This window comes from Macrobrachium rosenbergii, chromosome 8 (assembly GCF_040412425.1).
Source record: "Macrobrachium rosenbergii isolate ZJJX-2024 chromosome 8, ASM4041242v1, whole genome shotgun sequence".
NCBI lineage: Eukaryota > Metazoa > Arthropoda > Malacostraca > Decapoda > Palaemonidae > Macrobrachium > Macrobrachium rosenbergii.
Window position 1 is genome coordinate 42,663,855 of NC_089748.1, and position 23,690 is coordinate 42,687,544.

At 35.8% G+C, this 23,690-nt stretch overlaps 2 protein-coding genes across 4 annotated transcripts in view; both read left to right on the forward strand.

Annotated features, from left to right (window-relative positions):
* LOC136841127 (uncharacterized) overlaps positions 1 to 3,293 on the forward strand; it is a 101,316-nt gene extending 98,023 nt beyond the window's left edge. Inside the window, exon 15 of the mRNA XM_067108172.1 lies at positions 1,336 to 3,293. Within this exon, the coding sequence (XP_066964273.1) occupies positions 1,336 to 1,487 (152 nt within the window). The 3' untranslated portion in view covers positions 1,488 to 3,293. The remainder of the gene's footprint in view (positions 1 to 1,335) is intronic.
* A 2,406-nt stretch (positions 3,294 to 5,699) lies between these two features.
* The window catches only part of mib1 (mind bomb 1), a 915,263-nt gene continuing 897,272 nt past the window's right edge, over positions 5,700 to 23,690 (forward strand). Inside the window, exons 1-6 of one of the 3 annotated variants that reach the window (XM_067107608.1) lie at positions 5,700 to 5,931; positions 8,368 to 8,509; positions 8,684 to 8,855; positions 9,875 to 10,109; positions 12,148 to 12,273; positions 22,955 to 23,109. In XM_067107608.1, coding sequence (XP_066963709.1) covers positions 5,830 to 5,931; positions 8,368 to 8,509; positions 8,684 to 8,855; positions 9,875 to 10,109; positions 12,148 to 12,273; positions 22,955 to 23,109 — 932 coding nt within the window. In that variant the 5' untranslated portion in view covers positions 5,700 to 5,829. The remainder of the gene's footprint in view (positions 5,932 to 8,367; positions 8,510 to 8,683; positions 8,856 to 9,874; positions 10,110 to 12,147; positions 12,274 to 22,954; positions 23,110 to 23,690) is intronic. The other 2 variants (XM_067107609.1, XM_067107607.1) reach the window with 2 other exon arrangements.

Sequence of the window (23,690 nt, forward strand, 5' to 3'; positions counted from 1 at the left end):
TTTCGGGGTCTGGTCGGGGAATCCCCTGTAGAGGGGTAGGTAGGGCCGTCAGTGCACCTCACTAGGTACTCTGTAGGCTTTACTTGAAGTTCATTACTTAGCTACACTTTCAGTCCTTTTATTGTACCTCAGTTCATATTCTTTTTCTTCCTTCTTACATTCCTCCATCTGCCAACGATGGTTTCATAGTGAAACTGCTAGGTTTCGCTCCTGTTACACTTTTCATCAAATTTTTTACTGTCAGTTTGCGTTTTAGCGCTGAATGACCTTATAGATTCCAGTTTTGGCCTTTGGTCTAAATTCTATATTCTGTTCTGTTCTATACCATTACTGGAAGATATCCCCTTTTATTAACAGTGTAAATTGATTTACACCATTACTGGAAGGTATACATTTTAGCCATCTGGAATAATCTGTTTTAAACAAGGGACTCCAGTTTACACCTCGAGAACTAGCGCATTCTACTATCAATATAAAGTCTTACTTTCCTTTCACTGTTAAATGGTGAAGTGGCAGTATTATTAATGCCGATACTATTCAAGTTTGAAAGGGGAGCTTACATATTCATTTGGTTGCTGACTTGTCCAGTTCATTCATTTTTTCTCCCCATTTCATTCATTTAGGCTATGTACTTTCTTCATTTTTTCTCAATTTTGTTCATTTTCCACATTCTGGGATCATATTCCCTGGATATTTCTGTGGAAGTTGATACATACTAAGTAGTAATGATGTTTATGACCCCGTGGAAATATTTAGATGTTTATGACCCTGTGGAAATATTTAGACGTTTATGACCCTCTGAAAATATTTAGATGTTTATGACCCTGTGGAAATATTTAGATGTTTATGACCCTGTTGAAGTATTTAGATGTGTATGACCCTGTGGAAGTATTTAGATATTTATGACCCTGTGGAAGTATTTAGATGTTTATGACCCTGTGGAAATATTTAGATGTTAATGACCCTGTGGAAATATTTAGATGTTTATGACCCCGTGGAAATATTTAGATGTTTATGACCCTGTGGAAATATTTAGATGTTTATGACCATGTGGAAGTATTTAGATGTTTATGACCCTGTGGAAATATTTAGATGTTTATGACCCTATGGAAATATTTAGACGTTTATGACCCCTGTTGAAATATTTAGATGTTAATGACCCTGTGGAAATATTTAGATGTTTATGACCCTGTGGAAATATTTAGATGTTTATGACCCTGTGGAAACATTTAGATGTTTATGACCCTGTGGAAACATTTAGATGTTTATGACCCTGTGGAAATATTTAAATGTTTATGACCCTGTGGAAATATTAATGACAATATTTTTTTGTAGGTCACTTCACCCAAGTCGTATGGCAGGACAGCAAGGAGCTTGGAGTGGGCTTTGCCCGTTCGCCTACCGGCAAGATATTCGTCGTGGCGAATTACAACCCTGCTGGCAACTTCGTCGGCAGCTTCGCCACCAAAGTTCCTAGGCCCAAGTAAAGTCTCGCGTCTTCGTCTCTACGAGCTGAGCATATCAGGAAAGAACTTCAGCTTGGCCGGGTGTGAGAACAAGTATATAGTGGGTGTTATCTTCGAAGAGAGGGTGTTTGCGCGTAAATTTAGACATCAGTTTTATATGTTATATAATATTATACGTTTGATTTCATCAGAGATCTCTCTCCAGCTTGTAGTTTGTGATGATAACCATTCTTCAGTAGAGGAGGAGGAGGTTAATTTATGTATATTGTATCTAAAACCTTTAGAGAGAGTAAGTTGGATCTATTATACTTTGTTTAAACAGATTTTAGAGAAGGAGGTTAATTTATGTATTGCATCTAAAACTGCTGGAGAGAGTAAGTTGGCTTTATTATACTTTATTTTTTAGATTTTAGTTTTTAAGTCCAGACCAAAAACGAGATGTGCCTTTGGTGTGCTGCTAAGAGCATGTACCATATAGTGATTCGATTTATATTAAGGGAATTCCAGTTAGATGATTCTTTGGAATTTATATTGTGTTTTCAATGCTTTATCGGAGATATATAATTTTATGTGCCTCAGTCAGACTGAGGTACTGAGACTTCTTGAAACTTTAGTTCCTTTAGTTTTGCTTTACATTATACCTGTGTATATAGTTATGTATAGTTTTTTTTTATAATAAAAGCCTTTATTATCATTAGAGTAGTAGCAACAGCAAGTAAAAAACGATTTTTGGTTTTAGCTTTACAGAAAAGAAGTAGGATTTGTTGAGGAAAATTAGCTCTTTGATTGTTGAGGAAGAGTAAACAACACATTGTGTTTATCTAGGAAAATTAATATTTGCTCCGTTGAAGAGAGCTACTGTTTGTTTGTTGAGGTAAAGTATAATTTTGTATGTTGGAGTAAAGTATAATTTTTTTTCTGCTGTGGAAAGGTAACTCTTTGGTTGCTGATGTAAAGTATCCACTTTGTTTGTGGAGGAAAAGAGGAAAATTCTAATTTTATCAAGAGTACAGGTTAGGAAGAAGATTATGTATAGGATGCTGTGTCCACAGGAGACAGCAAGTCGAACCATATATAGAATATATACCTTTGATGAAATTTACTCTTAAGTGTAACAGTAAGTGTAACAATGGTGCTACTACTCTCTGTATAGATCATATTTACATACCCCAAGCTCTTCATCGATGCCATTGTGAGAACTTGAAATCATTCCTAAGCTGTTATGTCTACTAGTCAGTATTTTCGTGAAAATATTGTTCCCTGCACAGTACTGTACAGACTGGTGCCTCATATTAAAAAATGTATAGTGCTCTGTCTCTATACACAGTGCACCGTTTGTTTTCAGACTTTTATTTTCAGTTAGTTTAAACATTTCTGACCATGAAGATGTTGAAAGCTCAGAGGTTCTTAAGTAATGAAACTTCTGTCTTGCAATTTTAATATAATTTTCATCTGATCAAAAATCTGTTTCAATTTCTTTTTTTAAGTTTTGGTCCTATTGGCTATTTCATTTTATCTCCAAACTAATTATTCATTAAGTTTGCTGTAGGGAGTTCATCCAGGATAAATGCTTGATATAGCATTTTCAGAAAGATCACTTTCCATAGAAAGATAGACCTTATTTTTCATTAAGAATAAAAATTGACCCTGTAATGACATGGGTCTTTTTTTTCCTTTGTAATTCATTGTTATATTTGAGTATTACACGTTCATACATATATGTATTTAATATTTATTTTCATTACACTTTTCGCTTAATTTGTTATAAAAACTGCATGTACGTTCACCGTCATTACTCCATGAAAATAAAGCTTTAGAATGACTGTACCAACTGTTTTATTTTCCTTGTGATAGAGGTGAGGCAGCCAGATTAAGATCAAAGGTAAGAAGTAGAATTTCCATCTGAAAACAGGACGAACTGACACAAGAGAGACATGTAAAAAAGATCTAGAGTCAAGGCAGTGCATATGTATCAGAAGGATTTGACATAGTTGTTGGTGTCCATCAAGGATCGGCCCTGGGTCCTCTGCTGTTTATCACAGTAAAGGAAGAAGCTACAAAGGAGTGTAGAAAGGGAGGCCCCTGGAATAGGTTCTAGAAATGTTTAAAGAGTGGAAGAGGGGAATGGAGGAGACAAAACAAAGTTCGTAGTGACTAGAAATGAAGTAAAGGGTCACAGTAAACGTTCAGAATTTGAAGTGTAAGTGGAGTACGGGATTCTGAATGTCCACAATGTAATGCAAATGGGAAAGAGAAGGGAGAGGAGTACCATGAAGAGGTGGGAAGGACATTCCGTTTAAAAAGCAGAACATTTTCAATACCTCTGTGACATATATATGTACTGGCCTTTGAAGCAGGCTTGACCAGGCCAGTAAGGAGTAGCAAAAGTCTGGTGAAAAGGAATGAAATTGCATGACCACTGGCAGATAGAAATATCTCCTTATCAAACAAGAAAAACCCATAACTATCTATAAGGCCTGTACGGTTCTACTCTCAGCAGCAGAGACATGGGTATTGGCACAGAAAATGGAGATTTTGAAGAGGCATGACTTCAGAATAACAAGATTCATGCCTGGATTGGTGTGAGTGGACCACATTACCAATGCTGCAGTTGCAGAGAGATGTGGTTTCCCCTTTGTTGAAAACAAATTAAGATGTTTTCAACATGTGATGAAAAGTGATGAGGAACATTTGGTCAGACATAATGGAAAAGGGGCTCAAATGAAAACCTAGACTAGATGAGAATTATGGCGGGAAACGCACAAAACAAAGAGAAAGGAAAGAATACATTCACGTCTAACCCAGTGAAGGGGAATTCTGACAAAGAAAACGTTCATGATGAGGATGACTTAAGGGAAATGCATAGAGAGTGAGCAGTGAGGTGAAATTCTTCACTAATAGTAAACGTTTTTATACAACAGGCGACCCGGCTACGTAAGCTTAGTCTCTCGTTTTCACTAGCCTGTGATAATTAGAGCCCATGGGTTGAATATTTACTGCAATAGCTAAGAAACACATAAATGTGACTCGTTTCTGCCATGCAAAAAACTCTTCGGAAGTAAATAAAATAAAATAACAGCGAGAACAGCGACCCCTGAAAAAAAAAACTAGTCTAACATATTGTAGGTCAAGAATAAAACAGAATGGTTTAGAATGGAGACAGTGCACTCGGTTAGAAATTGAAAACCATCGTAAACAAAACGGCAATGTCATATGAAGCAAGTTTATCCGACAAGCATCTCGCACGGTAGCTATTCATACAATAGACCTCAGAAATGTCGAGGGCAATGACGTTTGTTTCCCTTACGGACCTGAGATACGGTACCCAGGTATGAGTATGATATTAGGCTATAGTCATGAGACCAGTGACTAAAAAATGGCCAGTTGTCCACACTACGAGAGTTTGGAATAGTTAGAAAGAATCTAGAGGAATAATCTGAAAATATTTATACTTTGCGTACACGAGAATACAACGACAGTAGTCAGATGTTGCACGTTTCCCTTCATTTAAAAATATGCTACACAGGGGAATACTTCATGATAAAAAGTGGTCGGCGACATTCATAAAACCGTATATATCTACAATATATAAAGCTTTGTATATCTATAATAATTTGGAAAGACTAACCTTCCAGTGCGGTGTCTCGGCGCGGAGCTTTTCTTAGCAATAGGCTAATGGCCATTGAGGTTTTCCATATGACTGCGTAAAGATTAGAATATTGAATTGTGACGAGGTAATAAACTACTGTATAACGACTTCATGACCATACAACTTTTGGTTTATTTAAAGACCGTTGAAATCAAATTTCAAAGGATTGATTCACATATCCAATGATTGAGAAAATCTATCACATTTTTTATTCTGCTTAGTTTTCCCTTCATCTTGTTTATACATGTCTAGAGAGAGAGAGAGAGAGAGAGAGAGAGAGAGAGAGAGAGAGTAAAAACAATTAAACGAGGGTATTACATAAGTATTTGGTTTATACACGAATAAGGGAGCGATTTCGTATTAAAATCGAAGTGTACGCTGCCATCTTGTCAGTGGACTCAATGACCAAATCTCGAGGAAAAATTCGGTATCATTCGAGTCAAAATTACATTCACAATTACTGTAAATGTATGAAATCATTTGATCCACCAATTCACTTACATTTATTTTTAAAGCGACGAATGAGATTATTCCATCGTTTTGGTGCCACAGAATTACGTTTACGCTGCACAAAATAAAAATTCACCGAGACTCGAACGCGCTTCAACATAAACAACATCTTATGGTGACTTCCTCCTCCTCCTCCTCCTCCCGAGTATTTCTGAGCTGGTTTTCTCCTTCGGGATTGCCTGTGACCGGTGTCTCTCGCCGGCCATGGAGGCAGCAGGAGCAACGACTGGCAGAAATACGAGATATATGATGGAAGGAGTTGGTGCGAGGGTGATTCGGGGCCCGGATTGGAAGTGGGGCAAGCAGGTAAGGCCTACCGTGGACCCGTGGACAGCCCGAGCCTTAGGCCTGGTCCGGGCCGTCGTGGTTTTCGTATGATGTCGGAATGTGACGTTTCGTCACAAATGTCAGTTGATTTAGTTGGAAATAGGTTTAATGATTCAAGATTTGGCGTTGATTTTAGCTGAGACTGCTCAGGCTTAGGCTAGGCTATGCGGTGGTTGGTTGGGGATAGCCTGATGCGAGGCCCACGTCTCATTTAAGTTAGAACAGGCTTAGACTGACTGTAGGCAGTGACCCTAAACCTAGTATGTCTTCAGGAATGTCTGTTATTCTTTATGAACGTATCTATAATATTTAAAGGTTTTAGGTAAGAATATACAGGCCTATTAAATAAGCCTATGCTCGGCTATACCTAGGGTTAAGATATCCATGTTCTAGGCTAGGTTTATTTAGGCTGGCATAGACTGAGTGTACGCAGCGAGCCCAAACCTAGATAAGCATGTAATGAAGCATGACTGCTGCAGGTCGAATGATGTACAGTACATCGTAGTTTTCATGTATCCTAGGCCATTTATAGCTTAGCATAAGTGAGTGACAGTTGACATGCATTTGACACGAGTGCATAGGGCGTGGTATGGGTAAATATTTACAGTCTAACTAGCCTGTTTAGTAAACTAGTGCAGTAGGGTTTAGGCTTATTTAGCAAGCCTGACAAATTTGATATAGTGTTCATTTCCATTGAAAAATCTTGAATAACCCACGACAACCCCTTTAACGTCTTTTTTGGGCAGGCGTAAGGAATGAAAATGAGTGAAATTAGTTTTATAGCCTAGGCTACAATAATGTAATTGTCTTAACTTAACCTAACATAGGATACTGGGTCCTACCTATAGATTTTCACTGATGTTCCCTATTGTCATTAGATATGTGGACTTTTCTTTAGTAACAAACATTTACAACAAATGAAATATCATATTCATCAGGAAAACCATATTTCACCAGTTTTAGAATGAACAGTGGTGTTGAAGTCTAAAAAGTTACTTATTTTTAGTTCTTAGTGTCAGGCTTGAAAAAATAGGAATGACTGTTCACGCATCACTAAATAACAGGGCCTGAGTGTGTATCTAAACTGGAGTGGAACTGTTATTACAATCACATAATAATACATATTAATTTTTAAAAATGTCCTATTATTCTATAACAAATTATTTAAAACTGTGCAATGATGAATTGAATTGCACTAAATGGTTGGGATGCGAAGGCAGTTGTTACAGGTGAGATAAAGATGTATTATTGAACATGGTATTTGCAATGTAAACAAAGCAAGAATAGATTTAAAACACCAACTAATCCATATCTCCTTTATTATCACTGTCATATGCAAAGGTTTTTGCATAGAAGAACATTGTCTTAGACCCTACAGGGAAACTCACTGAGATATACAGTATCGTTGTGTTGTAGATATAAACAGTTACACAGTACTGTACAATGTATAAATATGTTACCAGGTTATGTACCATTGGTTAGGATGGCACATTTGTTGTTCGCCTATTTCCTTTATCAATCCAAGATAATATAAAATAATGTGTGAGCTATTTCTTTAGTGTATTGAACTTGCCATTGAATGTGGCTGAGAGAATTATTGGAAAGCATTGTTTTAATCTCTCAGTGTACATCGTAACCCATAGTGTCCGTTGTAACTTATAGTGTCCTTGCCAAACCAGCTTGTTACAGGAGAACACTGGTTTTGGCAACATATCAGTCATAACAAACTGTGTTGCTATCTGATTGTGACAGTATCTTCATTGTTACCATGAACAAACTGTGCAAAATGTATCTTTTATATAAACTGCACACGTGAAGTGTGAAAATCAATTAAAATTCCAGATAACTAATAATAGAGAAGTTTAGGAGTGGATTTTTCAAGTATTAACAAGCATGTGCTAATGTTTATTTACACTTATTGCTATCACTGTCTAACATTCCCTGATGATTCCTTTTCAGTGAAAATGATTATTTAACCTGCATTGATAAGTATTGAAGTGCAACTCCTTGCAAGGTGGGAGGATTAAGGAAGGTTATTGGCTGGAAATAGGAAGGAATGGAAGGTTTATTGTTCACATGTTGAAAATTGTTCCATTATGTGTTTTACATATGGGAAAAGTGGCAGAAAAACAACCCCTAAGTACAGCAGTTATTTGCCTTTATATTTACAATACCAGTCGTGTACAATTTCAGCTCTGTTGTGCTTTCCAATTTAAAATTATTTTCTTGGTACTGGATCATGAAGTTTATTTATTTCTTATTGTTATTGTTGCTCTGTTACCAAAGCTACTTTTAACAGTAGTTGTGGTTTTTCCTTATTGTTTTAATTTTACTGTTGTGTAGTAAAGTAATGCATACTTATATTTTTTAAGTGGTCTGGAGGGGATGTGATTATCACATTTGCCAATTCAACAGGATGGCGGCGAGGGTCATGTTGGTACAGTTCGAAATTTTGAATCTCCCGAAGAAGTAGTAGTAGTCTGGGACAATGGAACCGCTGCAAATTATCGTTGCGCTGGTGCATATGATCTACGCGTCTTAGATTCGGCACCAACTGGTAAGATGATGTTTGGATATTTGACATTCATGTTACTGTAATTTATATTTCTTATTATTTTTTTGTTATTAGAAGGTAAATGTTGTATAATGATATTAATATATATATTTATGTTGGACTCACTTCAGTTTTTTATTGTATGTTTGGAATTAATGTGGGTGTTGGGATTTTCAGGTGTTAAACATGAAGGTACTATGTGTGACACTTGTAGACAGCAGCCCATATTTGGAATTAGATGGAAGTGTGCAGAGTGTAGCAACTATGATTTGTGTTCGGTTTGTTACCACAGTGACAAGCACAATCCCCGTCATCGTTTTTATCGAATCACTACAATAGGCTGTGAAAGGTGAGAGAATAACGTTTACTAGTTTATCAGGTTTTATGTAGGCCATGTTTTATTTTAAGTTTTGATATGCTCCATAATAATGTCTCGGCTGCAAGTGCCTTGTAGATTGGTCGAAGGACCAGCCAACCATTAATGTATTGAATGACCTCAAGAGGAAAAATAGAAGCCCTTCTGAGACACTGGCCACACAGGTTGATGTTGGATCTACTGTGTTTGTTTTGGTAGGGTAATTTGCCCACACATACAATGAGTAGTTTTGCATATTCTGTACACATTCTCTGTTCTTGTTTTGAGTATATATGCCTGCTTAGTCTCATCACTGCAAATGAAGTATAGTTTACCTTTACATCACTAAGTTATTTTAGAAGGTTTATGGTTGGTCCAAAAGATTTATTCTTCGGTGATGAGAAAATTGGAGCAAGATACAGATAAGTCCAGACAGTTTTTTAGGAGGAGACCAGAGGGAATGTATAATGTTTAAAAATACATCAAAACTCACTTGTTGGTAAACAGCTAAGAACCTTCAGTACTGCTTACTATGTGCTATACAAAGCACACAGTTGGTACCTCCCTAAGGGAAAATAAGGGAGGAACACATTTAGTACTGAAAACTTACCCATCACTTGGTGATGCTTAAAAAATGCTAAATTCAGAGGCTAATATTGAAGTATTATGGCCTCAGCAATGACTAGCTGTTTAAACATGATGTAAAGCATGATTTACACCCTGTAGAACCCAAAGTATTTTGGGAATTTCAGCTTTATCTTTCCATGCATACTTTATTAGTTTCTCTATGGTTCTGTTATAATACATCTTGCTACTCTGGTTTATAGAAATAAGCATATTTAGTATTTTACTGTACGCATCTGCTTGAAGTTTTTGTACATTTTTTTGTTTGGTTACTTATATTAACTATTCATGAAGCTTAGTACATCTCTTTTTACCAGATGTGTTATTGAGACTGTTGTGGCTTCCTATATGCTCTCTGTATTGTTATTACATTAAACTCTCATTTTTAGAGTGTTGCTGGAACCTCGCCGTAAAAGTAAAAAGATAGGGATCCGAGGAATTTTTCCTGGGGCAAGAGTCGTAAGAGGAGTGGACTGGCAATGGGAAGACCAAGACGGAGGAAACGGAAGACGTGGTAAAGTATCTGAAATCCAGGATTGGTCTGCAGCCTCACCAAGATCTGCTGCTTATGTCATTTGGGATAATGGTGCTAAAAATCTCTACAGAGTGGGATTTGAAGGCATGGTAAGACAAGACTGATTTTGGTGTATTGGTAATGACTTCTTTTCTTTCCATAATTTCAGAGTCTTTTTCTCTCGTGGTCAGCGGATTTGTCTTGATTATTACCTTTGCCAGTCGAGTTTGCAGAAGGTAATGTTTTTGCCCCAGACTGTGTATATGTTAACAAGATCTTTTGAAAGTTAATGAAATGATTTGATTGGATCTGAGTGAACACATACATTGGGTAACCCCCTCCTGATAATAAATTTATATGTGTTGGTCAGGATTTGATTGGCACAAGAAAACCATCTTGCCAACTATAAAGTAATAGTTTGAAGTAATTTAAAACCTTACTTGCCTTCACTGTAAATTTTTGTTTGCTACTTTTCATTTTATAAGCCTGTTGCTTTTGTTTGGTAAATTATATATTCATAGGTATGAGATGTTTGTTCTCTGTTGAGTGGGTTTTAGTATGCTGTTTACTGGTGCTCTTTGTATAAATGGAATTATTTTTAGACTAGACTCTTCTGTAATAAATATCATTAGACTTTAGATATTAGTATTAAAAATTTTACTGCAATGCATATATTTAAAATAGGTAAGCCAAGTCTGTGAAAAGACAAAGCAAAGAAAAGAAAAGCTGGTACAGAAGAAAAGAACAAAATTAGCAAATGGAAAAATGTGTTAAAGAAGTTGTAAGGGGATGAAAGCTAGTACAAAAACAGCTGGAAGGGGACTAGTTAACAAAACTCCCATGAATATTTGCAATGTAAGTAGTGCCTTAGATTAGGTCTACTTTCAACATCATGTATACTTATAATGTGGGAAATTATGAATATTTTCCCTGGTCCTCATTTTTATTTTTCTTGTCTCCCTCCCATCCCCACCATTATTATTCAGTAGGTGACCCATGATCTCTCAGGTGGATGCTACAGTCGTTACCACGGCCACTTTCTCAGGTGGTGGATGTTTAGGTTGCTATACCTCAGTTTTATCTTAATCGTTTTATGTTCAGATATTGTTTTAAATATACCATTGATTAGTTAAATGAGTTGCCCTTGAAAAGCAAAGGGAGTTGGGGGTATTTATGTATCTCTTTCGCATGCTGCAGATCCAGTACAGGTAATAAAAAAACTATTAGAATTTTAACCGTGACTGGATACTTTTTAGAAAAATGAGATGTGTTACTTTTAACCACTTCTCATTAGTTATGCTTAGTGGATGAAAAATTCAAGTGGATAGGACCAAAATTTTAATGAAAATACACTAAATAACAAAGAAAAGATTTGTTTATTATTGTTGAAACTTTCATGACATCACATGTTTAGTGATTACCAGGTATTTATGGACTGTGATAATACATTAGTTTTGAGCACGAGTTTGAGGTAAAATAGAAGTTTGTATGCAGCTGGAATAGAAACAGTAAGCATATGTAAGGTTATTCATACATTTTTCTGTTGAGGGTTTTTATGGGTGATTGTCTTTCTTCAGAGAATGAATATCCATCACTACACATCTGTAAATGTATGAACCTTGTAGCACATATTGTGTGAGCAGAAGAAAAACTATTTTAACTACATCATAATGAGATCTGCTATTAATGCTTTTACCACATTGTTTTGCAAATCAATTTAGTCACGCTTCTGGTGTTTTGTGAACCATGTAAATACAGTATTAATAATTCAGTAATTTTGCCATGCACTTTTTATTCTTAAGTAATTCATTTGGTAATTGTGTTGTCACTGATCAAAATGTATTTGGTGTTCCAGAAACAAAACATATTTTTATGTATTAGTACTATTCTTGACATTATAGAGTAGCTTAACCAGAATACTGTAGTAAGGTAAACTTTTTGACTCATAGGTGTGGCCTTAATGATGTTTTTTTAGATGAGTGATGAATAATTCAGCTGGCCTTGGTTGAAACTATCAGCCATACAGGAAGAATGCCAATGGAATGGATAGAAAGTAAGGGAAAGAGAATGATAGACCGAGTAGCAACTGCTTAATGTATTCTGCTAGGGAATGGGGACTGTGTAAATTCTGTGTATCTTTTTATTCAGGCTGACCTAAAGGTGGTGAATGATGCAAAGGGTGGCACAGTGTACAGAGATCATCTTCCTCTTCTCGGTGAGCAAAATCCCGGCCGCTCGGGACCCCACGGGTTGGCCATTGGAGACCAAGTAAGTGTAAGAATTGTTCCATGGCTGCTGTTGTCTTGTTCCCTTTTTAGAAGTGTTTGCATTAATGAATGCATCTTGAATGCATACTACAGCAAAACCTTATAATTTTTTGCGTCTTACCACTTAACGGGAGACTAGGAAAAAGTCACAAGGTCGTGTTGCATCTATGAATAGGTATCTATACTTTTTATGTTGCAGAGGGAATAATCTTGAGATCGGTTTTTTGATATCCTGTGCTGGGTTGTTATGTTGATGATTACAGATAGTTAAGAGTATTGTACCACATCACTGAGTTTGTGCATCTGTAAACAGATCTTTACCTTGAGAGTATTTGTCATTCAGACCTTAATCACATATGCACTAGAAGTATGTGCAGTTGTTCCGTTATATATTATATACTGCTTTCTTGATTAATTAGGTCTTTTACAGCATTGTCAGCATCATTCTTTGTTTGTTCCAGATTGCAACATTCCTTGTAACTCCATTCTGAAAATTACCCTTAAGTGTATTTGTAAAGTTTGCATTCACTTTCAAAATTCAAGTCTTTTAGCAAAAATTTGCATTGCTGTCCCTAAAAGAAAAATTTTAATTTATTTTGATTATTTTATGAAACAGAATTGCCCCTTGTACTCAAGAGATATTACAAGGTACCTTTTTTTTTTTTATTCAGTTCACTTGCATGCTTCCTTAATGATACCAAGAGCATAATCAAACTCATAAGATTGAAAGGTAATGCTGATCATATAAAAAAAATTAAGTAAAAACATTTTTCTAGCTTTTATCATGACATTATATTTGATGACTGGACATGGCTTGTGCACAAAAGGTTGAACTTCATTAATTAAATCAAGGTAAATTAAGATTGCCTGAATGGAAATTGTTTTGTATGCTGTACAAGATTATTATCTTTTGACATTAAAAGTGTTGGCCGAGGCAGAAACAAGTGCAGATTGGAGAGTTTATGTCAGTAAATTCATTGTAAACAAAGAGTTGTAACCAACTAGTAAATATAGGAACATAGCTCATGATAAGTCTCTCAAAATGATTGTAGAAGACTTTTTGTGGTTTATATTTTGACATCTTCTTTGGACACTGTTAATACAAAGACTCATTGTTGGACAGTGATACAGTACTTGTTTTCTGTTACTGTAATGTTATGTAATCCCTTTTGAATACTGAGGATTTTTAAGATAATGGGAAGATCACAAATATCTTTGATAACTTGTAAGTTTTAATTTGGCATCGTTAATTTGCAATCAATTTCCTTTTCACATACTGACTGATTAATATTTGTGTAAGAGAGGAAAAAGTTCATGTACATATCTGATGAGTAAGAGATGGTTCTGTTTAAGTTAAATTGTACTGATATGAGAGGTAGAGAGGACTGGATTTGATTATGCTTTGTGGACCCAGTGGTTACATAACTAATTTTTATTCTTGTAGAGATGAGAGACAGCCATAGCAACATAATTTGAGTTTGTCCGTAAGAAAAAGAAATGGATTAGGGCGAAGTTTTGCTGTGGTCATTAATGTCAACAGTAGAATTGTATCATGTTTGACGTTGTTTGACAACATTGTATGGTTTGTTTGGTTTGAATTTTTTCTTACAGTTAGTTGAGATGCATTTGCTTGTTCAAAGAGAGGTCAGGGGAAGTGTTCCTTGACATTGAGTGTAAAGCCTTCATCTTTATAATTGAAACTTGTATGAAAATTACTGTACTGTATTTTGACTACAAGTGATTAACCATCATTAGTGTATACAAATATGCCCTGTGCATGTATGTTTAAAAACCAGATTCAAATATATAAAAACTGCAAGCATTTTAAAAACCATGTACTCATTTTGAAAAATTTTCTTACATTTATTAAAAATTTGAGTTTTAAAAGCAGTTTGGAGACATTTTCAAAATAATTTGTAAAGTTTCTATGTCTTAACCAAACATGCTTTCATCCTATGTAATTTTTTATAGTTTCAAAGGATTTTGCATAATTCATCATTCAAATTTCATCCGTGCAAAGCTGAACTTCTATAAGGCCATTCCTTGTATGTGAGTCCACTACGTATACTTTTTACCTATTAAACATTTTATCAACTTTTGGAAAAAGTTAGTTTGACAGAACTTTTGTGAAGTAAATGCTAGTTGAAAGATGGCCCCTGAGGATGACACTTTGGATATCCTGGATAAGGTACCATTCCAAAGAAGTGAAGGGACTATTCCAGGGGAAGGGCCTGTCACTCCTGCCTAAAATTGAAGGTGGATTAAACAGACTTGGCAAGTAGCATGATGTTCTTTTGTTCTGCATAGTACAGGATCTTGAGAATAATTTCAGTGTTCCCCAGGTCTTGTTTGTCCAGGTTGCAGGATAGAATATGGAGGTCAAGCTGTTTCAAGTCACTGTGATCCTGCAGTATGTCAGTTTTAGCAGGTTGAAGTCTGATGTCGTAGAAAGTTTTTTGAATACAGGGGGGTCTACATTATCAGCTACCTTTTGTGGGAAGTGGGTTGTGGGTGCCATTACCCCATCCAAGATTTTAATGTTCACAAAGGTGCTTTTTTTTTTGTAAGGTTCCTTTACCTACTATTTCAATAGTTACATGGCACATATAAGGCCATGGTTTGTACTTTGATTAAATAGTTTACTGTATAAGAAAAGTGTTTAACCAATTAATGCATTACATTAATCAAAATTTAGTACAGTATGTAAGGAATGCCCTTCCCATAGGTAGACTGCACACATGAAGTTAATCATCACTAACTAGGTACTGTACTGTATTTTGGAACACAGCATTAGATAGGACTTGTTGAGAGTAGTGACAAATGTTTTTGTTAAGCAGATATTTATTTATAAACCCACATCTTTATGGTTTTTCATTGTTAACAGACAAAGTCTTAAGTAAAAAGAGCGCACAAAAGTTGGCAGGCTTGAATGTCAGCCTTATGGTCACTCTTAGGCGGAAGTTAGGTCTCGGTTCTTTCGTGTCATAGAAGTGGACTAAGTGAACAACAATCTAAGTTGCATTTAAGGACTTTTAAGGTACATAAATACATTTCCTTATTTGTTACTGTTTATCAGTTTTATGCCTTTTATGCTCTTGCCTCTGAGTGCATATAGCTCAGTTGGGGTATTGAACGTTGAATAGTAAGGTCGATGTTCAAATTTACTTGTGACAGATACAGAGCTATCGTTGAATTTAAATTTTGTTTCTTAAACCCTTCTTCAGTAAACACATCAAACTGATACAAGTGTTTGTTACTAAAATGGTTGTGTACCAATCATGTTATTGTTATGTTGATGAAACTATTGCTCTTATGAACATATGTATGAGTGTCATAATGCATTTATGTTGCTATCAATTTTAGACCTTGGCTTGGTTTTGGTATTTTTAGAGTACGGATCCTTCCATAGAGCAGTGTGAATTTTTGTGATCCATTGTTTACCCTTGAAAGCATATAAATGAGCATGATATTACCACCTCCATATCTGCCTGCCCCTATACCTGCCTGCTTTCCTGCCTGTTATGCAGCAGCAGCCATCACATGCCTTTGTAACTCTGGTGTTCCATTAACATCGCTTGTGACCACTTGTATTAATGTTTTCTTGTTGAAATTAGCCATTGGTAAGTTATTTTTAGAAGGTACGGTAAGACCTCAAATGTCTGCATTTCATCGGATCCCAGACAAATTTTTGTTTTTGTGCTTTCGTTTGTTATTTTTCTGGAAACGAAAGGTGACCCAGAGAAAGATTCAGATAAGGGAAAACTAGTGTTTGAGATGAAGCTTTACTAAAATAAGTATTGGGTATGATTTTGGTACTCTATTTTTACTTGAAGTTTCAGCAAAGCAGATGACTGCTACCGTGCCCCTCTGGTTCAGGAACTACCAGTTTACATGTAAAATGGGCGACATGTTTATGACCAGCTCCTTGGGGATGAATGCAAAAACATAAACAAAGGATGGTAAACATCATAAACGTAAACAAATCGCATAAACATGAACAGAAGACAAACACGGACGATAACATAAACAAAAGGTGGTAAATACTCTGACTGACAACTGGCGGGAACCAGGCCACAAGTAGTTATCTTTAGTTTACCAGGATTCAAATATTAAAGGTAAAAAAAATAAAACTAAGGTGAAACACTTGAGCAAAGTGTAAAAATAATTAGTTGAAAGGTACTTTAAGCAGTAAAATATTATAGTGCCTGTTCAAAGAAAACATGAGGTTCACAGTGTTGAGTAGATAATGGGTTTTACTGAAGGGAGAAGAGTCTCTCTCTCTCTCTCTCTCTCTCTCTCTCTCTCTCTCTCTCTCTCTCTCTCTCTCTCTCTCTCTCTCTCTCTCTCTCTACTAGAGAGAAAGTTTGATTTTTCTAGTGCTCTGTAGCCCAGCCATGAATTTTCCTTTATAAATGATAAAAGAGGCCAAGAATCAAGGACAACACAAAAAATGTAACTTACAGACCACAGAACACTGTCTTCATCATAGATAACACCTAGTTTTATACGCCATTAAAAGTTATAACACCTAGTTTTATACGCCATTAAAAGTTGTTGGGTGGTTGTATAAAGCACACACTGAACTTCAAATGGTGTTCTGAGTAAGTGACAAATATTAAAAACCCATGTGCATTCCCACCATTATTCTGTGCGACTTAGAATTGTTTCTCATTACATTTTCCAAGTACAGGTACTTTCATTCCTTCCACTATAAGTACTTGCTATTAATACACGCAGTAATTTACCAGTTATTCTTTCATTATTGTTATACTTTGTTATTCTTGTTAATATTAGCATTGTTAGTTTTAGTAGTATTTAACATCTGTGATATTACTACTATTATTGTTACTGTACTATCCATCCATTCAGATACGCATACCAGAGATGACTACTGTATTAAGCAAATTAATGCATAGACAGGTACTATGTAAAAGCCGTGCTAGAAGATGCAGTGTTGAAGCAGAATTGTTTCCATTTAAGCCTGTATAATGGCCCTGATGTGTCCAGGGTCACCATTCTTTAATCTGTTAAACAGAAACAGAAGGAAGTGTCACCTTGCTCTTTCCCTCTGGATGCAGAAGTCTGAAGTTATTACTGACGTGAAGTTTCAGGGGGTGCACTTGTTGTGACTATCTTATTCTTTTTCTGTGTGGCAAACAAAAAACTGGTGAACTTGGGAACATAGGACCATGATAGGCATATATACAATTAATGGGGCTGTGCTGAAAGAAGTAGTATTATGTCTATGATTATAGTCTGCAGTTTTCAATGTACAGTGTTAGCTAGTTTTTATTAACCTTATATTTTATGGTTGGAGTATGTGAGAAGATGACAGATAAATTTCAATGCCAAATTTGTATATGGAATGATGCTGTTTGAAAATATGATTTTTTTTGTAATAGAGGAAGAAGTGTTCTCAGCCTTAACAGGTTAAAATATGAAAGTCTGTTAAGTAAAATGAATCATATTCCTTTAGAATGCTTACTAGTTATTACTACATTCACAGAAATGTTTCCCTACAGTCTACAAACCTTTTATTTCATTTATGCCAAACTTTACTGCCCAGAATGTTATATTAAATGGGAATTGAATCTTCAGTACTGGTTCTTCTTACTTAATGAGCAATCCTCATTACAAGACACCTATTGCACTCACTGTCACAGTTGTTATTAGCTTTCTCTGCCACCTTGGATGCAGATGAAATGGTGTCAGCTGTGAGAAACAATTCCTGTTATCTGCTCATGCACTCATTTTTCGATAAAGTCTGTGTAGTATATATTTTGGTTTTAGTGTTGCTATACTTGTACTGTGCCAGGCCCAGGGGATGGTTTAAGTGCTGATTACAATCATTACAATTCCATTTCTTCCTTTAGGTGCTCTATTTATAAGATGTTTGCGGAAAAGTTCAGCTCCCCCTCTTAAATCTAGACTTTCCTTGTAACCAGGTGCTTATAGGAAATAAGTGAGTACTTGTGATCATCTTTGACAGTGTATATGAGTCTTGTAACTTCTTGAATTCGGTTAATTGTAAGTGTTTAAATGCTTGTGTACAAAAATATAAAAAGAAGTATAGTACAGGAACCTTCCTTGGATTTATGTGGAAAGTTCCAAAGGAGGATGCAGAGAGCTAAGTGTAAGTAAGAGACTAGTAGTATGGCCCAACCTTACAATATTTCTGTCCTACCTTTTGCAGAAGGACAGGAGTACTGAATTGTGGTTGGTTAGACATGTTACCAGATGCTTTTTTACTGTGCCAATTCCATGCATGTTGAAACCTACTTGGATGGGATAATGGGGTAGACCGGGATGGGGGGTTATGGCTGGTGTATTCCTCATGAGTGATTTTGTATGCTCTATATATTCTCATTGTTGTTAGGAGAAATATAATTCGGTTCACTGTATTTTTGTTGGACTTCTTATTCAAGATTTGCAGGACCTCAAGGAGGTGTAGGCAGCAGTGGTCTAGTGCAGTTTTTATTGTTTTTGTTTGTTTTTGGTCTTCATTGTATTTGTACGGCCCTAAGAAGATGCAGGCAGCAACGGTCTAGTGCAGAGAGTACTATTTCTATTTTTTCTATTTGTTTATGGTCTTCACTGTTACTCATTCCACCATAATGTTTGGAAGTTGTTATTCTCAGCATTCTGGCTGATGGCTTGATCTTGAGATCCTTGGTGGTGACCCTCCACAGAGTAGAGTGTATGGGTATTGGTCAAGGGTTCCTACCACAGACCATTTATATATGTCTAGGCATTCACTAGAACCAGTAAAGGTAGGGTTGGGCGTGACTTCCTGTAGACGGCAAAATAGAAATAATACCCCCCATAACTTATTGTTAATCCCTTTAACTTGCTGTCATGTCCTTCTCCACATGGATGAAATTTTTAACTGCCTTGTGTGATCGTACTGTGTGATCATAAAAATAATTATAATGATAATGATGTTGTTAATGTACAACAGACAACATGGTATTTTTACTAGTTTGTGCTGTGTTATGGCTTGTTCCACCTGGTATATGCTCATGTTGAATAGTAGTTTTATACAATATTTTATGTATGTCCCTAGTACATGCTGGTTAGTTGTTGCCAGAAAATGTTGCCACAGTTCAATATTCATAGGCAAGAGGAATTGGTTGCTTGACAAGTGCTGTGAGTTCGCCTTATGTAGGTTAACGTGGGAAGTCCCACACTTCTTGGAGCCTCATGAATGACTTGAGGAGGATTGAAGAGTAAGGACTGGGGACCAGGTGACGAAGATGCTCTTCATACTGTATGAAGATTACTCTTTTGCTGTTGAGCTTCACCAGTAGGTTTCCAAAAATCTGTCGGAAACAAGCGAATATGCATTGTGAAAATATCAGGTGGAAAAAACTCCACTATCAGCCCTAAGAGAAGAACAGTCTGATAACCATAAGCTAACGGGAAATTTGTAGGCTTAATTTTTAAGCTGCTCAAATTGCTAAGCAACTGTTTTCAGTATCTATTTTGAGGTTATGAAAAATCATTTTGGCTGCAGCTGTTGTTTTTCGTCTTTTACTCTTTATGCATTCCTTGCAATCTCTATGTACTTGACTGTCAGAATTATGTAGGCTTTGCCTTGCTCCCATTGTCACCTCTCATTTATGATTCATCAGATGACTCTAGAAATCTCCCTCCACCATGACTGAGGAATGGAAAAATCTAGCCCAGAATTCACTTTGTGTAAAAGAACAAGTGGAAAACTTGGTAACTAGCTATTAATTGTCTACTTTTGGTGCTGAACCGAGCATGGTAATAATATTTTCCCTACTGGCTGAATGTTCAGCTGGAAGAAGATGTATTCTGGTGCTTCTGTCAAGAGTGAGTATCATTCAGCTTACAGTTGACTGGTAATTGACAGCTAGAACAGCACATGTGTAAATTTATAGTATCCTTGTTTATGTTCCCTCCTCATTTGGATTTTGTTTGGGAGGATGAAGAAATACCTGTAGACATCGTACAGTAAAAGTCAGTCTCTGGCCTTAGTCTCCACATTTGCCATGTGGAGGAATCTTTTGTCCCTAGGCAGTGAGAAGTGATCTTGAGAGCACATAATCATACTCTGATCAGTAGCTTTCTCCTGAATGAGACTTAAAATTTTTTATGGTAAAGGTTTTGTGTTTATCGTTGAAGTTCTGACAGATTTGGTGACTTTGTAAGTACCAGTAATTACATTAAGAGTTTGCATGCAAATCAGTTTTCACGGCCTTTAAATTATAGAATACCATTCACCCGTGCTTTTGATTTAAGGCACATTGATGCTTAATGTAGTTAACTATTGTAGTGACATTGTTAGCTCAAAACACACACACACAGCTGAATAGCCTGTTCACTTTACAGCCAAGTTTAGACGAACATTTCCTAGGAGACACAGACAACTTTTATGTTGCAGGTACAGTAACATAGATCTTTTTGAAGTTAATTGTAAACACTGCTAGCTTCAGGTGAACAGTTGAGAAAATGTTTACTACAAGTGGAACTTATAGCTTGTATCAGAAACAAGTGAGTACTTGCAGGGTGATTTGGACCGCTGTGGGAGATAGATTGTCAATGCTTCAGAAACTTATTGCCAACATTTATGAATTTTCCATTGGACAGAGAAAGCTGGAGAGCTACTACATTACATCTGATCTAAGTAGTAGTTGAACATTAGTAAAAGAAGAGGTTTGTACATTTTGTGGAGAGATTTTGAAATATATTTTTGATGAACAGTGGGTTCAGTTCAGCCCACTGTCGTTGAATACAGTATATGAATGAGTAGGTGAGGGGGATAATTCGAGCAACAGAGAAGTACAGTACTCCCCTGTGAAGTGACTCAAAAATGCTTTGTAACTGCTTTTCCTGAAATCAAGCATAAACAAGAGGAGAGGCTGGTATTTGTGGAACTTTAAAACTATATTATAAGTTAGTGTATGTTAAAACTTTTTTTTCAGTATTTTAGACTTTTGACACAATTTTATTTAGCTGAATGAAATACTGTACATGAGGATTTTTGACTGTAATTAGCATGATAAGTTCAGTGCTAGGCCAATCAGGTACTAAGCCTCTTACTTGACCAGATTCATTTATTGTGGAAACAGTCACAAAGAAGAATAGCAAATGCCTGATATGTTAATTAGGATTGGGCATCGTGTTTCTTTAACATTTGTTCAGTTAGGGGCAGACAGTTGGTCTGGCAGTCTTTCCTACTGTACTAGAAAACTATTAATTAGTTGTTAAGTTCTGTTTTAGTTTTGTTTACAGATTATAGTTTATTAGGAACATGATTTAAGACTGTAAATTGTGAAAGCTTCAGCCTCTAAGTGTGAATTTGTATACAGATGATTGATAAAAATTTAATGTGTTGGTAGTTGTATGCGGTATAAAACTCTCCGAGAAATAGTGATTTTTTCAAATTTCAAAATTGTAATTGAAGCACATTTTTTATATGGACTTTGTGTTAGAGTTGAGTTACTTTAGTTGAACTATGTACTAGCCAGTGTTTTGTGAATCAGAAATTTGGCAACTACTTATTATGGAAATGGTGAAAATATTATCAGCATAAACAGAGTTATCAGGTTTCAGTCATTGTTCTGGATTATTTCGAAGGCCTTTCAGAATGAGAGATCCTTTAATGTCATTCATTTTCATGTATATGAACCAAGTAGTTAGACCTCTCGGATTTGTAGCTGCAAGTCACCACTATTATGCATTTGATATTACTGAATTAGACTGACACTAGGTATGCATAAAAAATGGGAGTTAAAATTACTCAGAGAAGAATGAAAAATTACTTAATAAAAGAAAAATGAGGAAGAAGACATTTTGGGAATGAAAACTTGTATTATAACAAGCAGTGGAAAGTTTCAGCCACGGCCAGCTGATATTTTATTGACAAGGGCTTCAGTAAGTTTACTACTTCTCTTCATCAAAGCATGGGTATTTTATGTTAAAAATTGAAATTAGTATCACAGCTCAGTTCTTTAGTATACTCTACCATCTGTAGAAGAATTTCAGGTAAATTTGGTGACATCAGGCAAAGGATATACTGTACTATATTGGTATTACTATGTATGAATTCATTAGTCCTGTGTTAGAACCTGTGAAGTTTCATATGTTGAAAACACACGTCTTACATTTTTTTTTTTACTGTGGGTTTAGTTTATTTGCAGTGCTATATATGACGTCAGATTATTCTTAATACATTCTTTGCCCGAAAATGTTTGAATTATATACTACTGACTACTGTTCAAGAGATGTTTTAGAAAGTGAAATTGAAGTGATATATTATTATATGGAGCTAACTTTTTATTTTAAATGTCTGGAAGTAAAGGTACTGTATATTGAATAATTACAGTATGTTTTATCTGGAAGGTGGTATTCATATCATTTTGAAACATGCTGCTGTAATATTGTTAATTATTTTGAATGTTGATGAATTCAGATATATATAATGGAATTATTAGCTTTTTCTGGAGGTAGGTGCTGTATTGCAGTTGCTGCATTAAAGAAAGAAGACTTACTCATGTCTAGATTCGAAGTTAGCAAATAAAAAGACTATTTTCAAAAATTTTTTTTCAGGAGGAAGAATGATAAAGTACCAATTCATTTCCAAGTTTCGTTTTGTTTTCTAAACATTGACACGCATAAACAGGAGGCTAACTTGTTACATTTGAGATATTTTGAACTTGTAGGTGAATGTGGACTTGGAGCTGGAAATTGTTCAGTCATTGCAGCACGGCCATGGGGGCTGGACTGACGGCATGTTTGAATGCCTGGGCACAACTGGAACTGTTGTTGGGATTGACGAAGACCATGACATCGTTGTGGCTTATCCATCCGGTAACAGGTAATGCATGTTTTAATACACCATTGTATTAGTTTCACCAGATCAGTGGCAGAAATTCTCAGTTATCATGGGACATGCCAGTGATATTAATCTTTATTTTGATCAATATTCGCTAATTTAGTTCGTCAAGAAGTATAGAATTGATCTGCATTATAAACGTTGATGTTTGATGTAACCTTGACCTCTGCTGTGATCTGGAATATGTAGTTTTTTAAATTGAAATTACTTTTTTCATGTAAACCCATTGCTTAAAATTAGCCCAAATTTTCAAAGAACACAGACATCATCTTGTGGGTACAGCTCAGACACCCAAGTCCCAGGCAAAAATCAAGCACGTTCTTTTATTGCTGAATTACGAGCAGTGAGAAGAATGGCTACATATGAAAAGGTAAATTTTGTTTTTACAAACTACATTTGTTTTACAGGAAGCACATTACATATAATTAGCTCAAATCATTATTTAGGAGGGAAGGATCGAGTTGCTGATGGTCCCAGTCTTGCTAACTGAGACATGGGACTTTGAGGTCTTAATAAACGACTGCATGATAATAATAGTAATGTGTATTGATCTGAATGCAAGT